A 3,349-nucleotide genomic window follows, 5' to 3' on the forward strand; every position below is an offset into this window, starting at 1 on the left:
TCTTAGTTTGAAAAAAGATTATTTTTTTCCTAGGCTTCGTTTGCTTAGGAAGGATGAACTTCCTGCAGGCCAAGCCTCACACCAGGATGGATCTTCCACTGAGCTGACACTTTCCAACGCCCTGCACTAGAGCAGTGCCATGTTCAGCGTGAGTTAGCCCACTGCACCGTCCAAACTCAGGGGTACTGCAGCCCTGCAGGAGCCGAGGAGCTGTTCAGTGGCTGAAAATGAAATATTATCTCCTCAGCCTCCACACAGGCTTGGTTCTTGGGCAGCCACTGCCAGCTACCTTCCAGTTTGCTTCTTCCAAACTTTCTGTGCCTAAGCAAAACTTCTCACGTGCAGATTATGTCAACAGAAAGCAAACAGCATTGAGAGCAGCCTACAAGTAACAAAAGCCCCTAGAGATCTGTTTACTGTTTGTTGTCTTTACCCACCCGTTAGACAGGAAATAACGAGCAGGCAGCAGGAGTTTGGGAAGAGCAGCAGCGGTTATTGGAGGGAGGTGTAGAAGCAATGAAAGTGGTGATGACAAAAATCAGGGAAAAGGAGATGTGGAGATTCAAGGCGTTCCTCCTACAACTGCTCTCACAGAGGTTTTAACAGAGATTCCTGGTGCTGGACCAAGGCCACTGCGGCTGATGCAGACAGCCTGCCTTTCCCGTTAACGGTAAATGCCTCCTTTCCCCTCATCCACCAAGAGACACACAGCACAGATGACTGCAGCAAAGAAAGATAATGCCTGAGTCTGTCTTTACTTATCGCTCTTATCCGCGGAAGCAGAGGACTAAAAATAAACTACAACTCTTCTCATACCGAAAAAGCAATTGCCTTGGTGGGTTTCTATACACCAGCGTTTCTCACTTTTGATCCTAAAAGCCTCTTTGAGGATTGTTTCTCTAATACAGAATCAAACCAAATAACTGTACACAATGGGACAACGGAAGACAATTTTCCAATATTCTTCATTTTCATGTAAATGATTCACATTTCAATTTAATGGCAGGATACTCTGTTGCCTGATCTGGCAACACATTGTCTGCTTAGGCCATAAATTACAAAACAAAACGAAACTAGAGTGTTTATTTTTGTGACTCTTCTTCTGGGTAGCTTATGTTCTGCTTTGTAGTTTTCATTTTCTTAAAACCAATAGGAACTTCTGCTCTTCCTAAAAGAAACTGTTCCCACTTGGGAAGAGATTCTTCTATTGATGCCCAATAGAGAGTCTGAGAAAGATACAAAAAAACCCAACTTAATTTCAAAATCAGCCTGTTTAAAACCAATAAAAATATGCAATGCATTATTAAAGCTTGCCTTACGAGTGAGGCAATTCAGAAAAGAACAATGTACATACACATGAAATTTCAAATCTCTTAGATATAAATTACCAGCCTGGAAAGATTTCATGCTGCAGCATGAACTGTGAAGTGACTGAGCGTGCCCTCTTGTGGTAAGCAACAGATGACTTCATTCCCTCACGCTACAATAAAATACTTTCCGTGATCATGAACTTTTCCAAAAGCAGCTTTTAAATTCCACTAACCCACGTACTTAAATGTAATGCTGAAGTGGGAAAAAATCATTCAGTGTTATAAACAAAAAGCGCCATGTAAAGTGGTTAGAGTTTGCAGTAATGTCGTTCAGCACCTTTGAGTAAAACTTTAGATGTGATAAATCACCAATGAAGGCATCGCCTCCAGTACTGGGATCACAAATCAAAAAAATTTCCTAGACCATTGTGGCCTAAGGAAAACCACTGTGGATTATCTAATCCTTGCTCTGCATTACCCTGTGCCTCTGAGAAAGAAGTAGTTAAATTTATTAATCTGTGTCAGGGACACACCACTCATCATTTCTGTAAATGTGTCCCAATGATTACTTTGTTGTTTGTAGGATTTTGAAGAAAATTTTAAGTGCCACGTACATTTTTTTTCCCCACAAAACAATGTGATCAGAGCGCTGTATTAAGCCAACACTTCAAGCCACCTACCAATATAAGCAGTTTTAGAAACCAATGTCCATTCAGGAAAAAGTAATTTTGTAGCAGAAAACATTTATGGTAAATACATATTGAGCTTTTTTTTATTTGTTTAAAGTATAGAACGTAGAAGCAGCGTACCACAAAACTGAACCTCTCCCTGCAGAGTATTAGATTCCTGGCTAATCATTTTGATCCTTCCATGTAACTCAGATATAACTATGGCTCTTGCAGATTTACAAAAATATTTTCTTCAACAGACTTACTCAAAGAATCTTTTTTGACAAGCATATGTGCTGTCACACAAAACTACTCCGACTCAGCAAGCTGGGGATCCATTATAGCCATAACTTTCAAAGTATATTAATACAGACACATATATGGCTGAGTGAAATATGCTCAGAAGTGTTTTGGAACAAAGCATGCACAAGAATTTTGTAGCATGAAAGAAAGTTTTCTTTTCCCACTATTTATAGCACTCTTCTCTGGAAGTATAAAAAAAGGCTGAAATAGGATCTTCTCCTCCAAATAGTAACTCTGTTCTCTCTAAAACTCAACCGCTGCTGCAGCGTGGAGACAGCCCGCAGCCATAAGCAATTGCTCTGCATCCTCCCATTTGCGCGGACTTCGGTCTGCACGCCGCAAGCAGCTTCACACCTGACGCGGGAGAGAGGGAGCAGCAGTCCAGAACTGCCCCAAACAATTCCAGAGGCGCTCTGGAACTCCTCCAGGAATCTAAACCTACTTCGGAACACAATCCAAATAGGTTCACTAGTAGCTTGGGATCTTTCTTAGCAGCATTCAAGATGCACAGGTATGTGGGAGAAAACGTACCCTTTTGCCTAAAATCTCTAAAAAAAATAAATTAAAAAAAAAAATCCCTGAGTGGGTAATCTCAGTGTGCATCCTGTCACAGCAAGAGAAGCACGCCCAGCCGGTGTGAAGCCGAGGTACAACACACCTCTCCTCGCTGGCCGAGAGCTCCAAAATCCATACCTTTCCCCCGCCTTGACAGTGCCCCAGCACACAAACTAGTGTGGGACACTCCGTGCTACTGTACCTGTGGAAACTAAGCCACCATGCAACAAAGAACCCACAGACTGCTGGTGCAAGAAACAAGTGGGCATCGGAGTCGGCGGCCTCGGGTTGCAATGTTTAGTTTGCATCGGGAAGAGCTGTGCTCCAATTCCTATTCCCAGGACTGTTTCTGTCCTCACCGTTCATCCATCACTGCATAATACTCATACAGCACCCTTGAGACTAGAGAACTGAACTTGTTCTGTTGTACCAGGATAATCTTTAGTTCCCAGAGCAACCTGCCGTTCAAAACTTGTATCTTTAAGTAGTGTTTCGGGGACTGCAGCTTGAGAA

General features: G+C 42.4%; 1 protein-coding gene across 1 annotated transcript in view; it reads right to left on the minus strand.

Moving 5' to 3' along the window:
• Positions 1–1,082: 1,082 nt before the first annotated feature.
• LOC104514633 (chromosome unknown open reading frame, human C3orf14) overlaps positions 1,083–3,349 on the minus strand; it is an 8,633-nt gene continuing 6,366 nt past the window's right edge. Inside the window, exon 4 of the mRNA XM_010158371.1 lies at positions 1,083–1,226. Within this exon, the coding sequence (XP_010156673.1) occupies positions 1,083–1,226 (144 nt within the window). The remainder of the gene's footprint in view (positions 1,227–3,349) is intronic.

This window comes from Eurypyga helias, unplaced genomic scaffold, assembly GCF_000690775.1.
Source record: "Eurypyga helias isolate BGI_N326 unplaced genomic scaffold, ASM69077v1 scaffold12889, whole genome shotgun sequence".
Taxonomy (NCBI): domain Eukaryota; kingdom Metazoa; phylum Chordata; class Aves; order Eurypygiformes; family Eurypygidae; genus Eurypyga; species Eurypyga helias.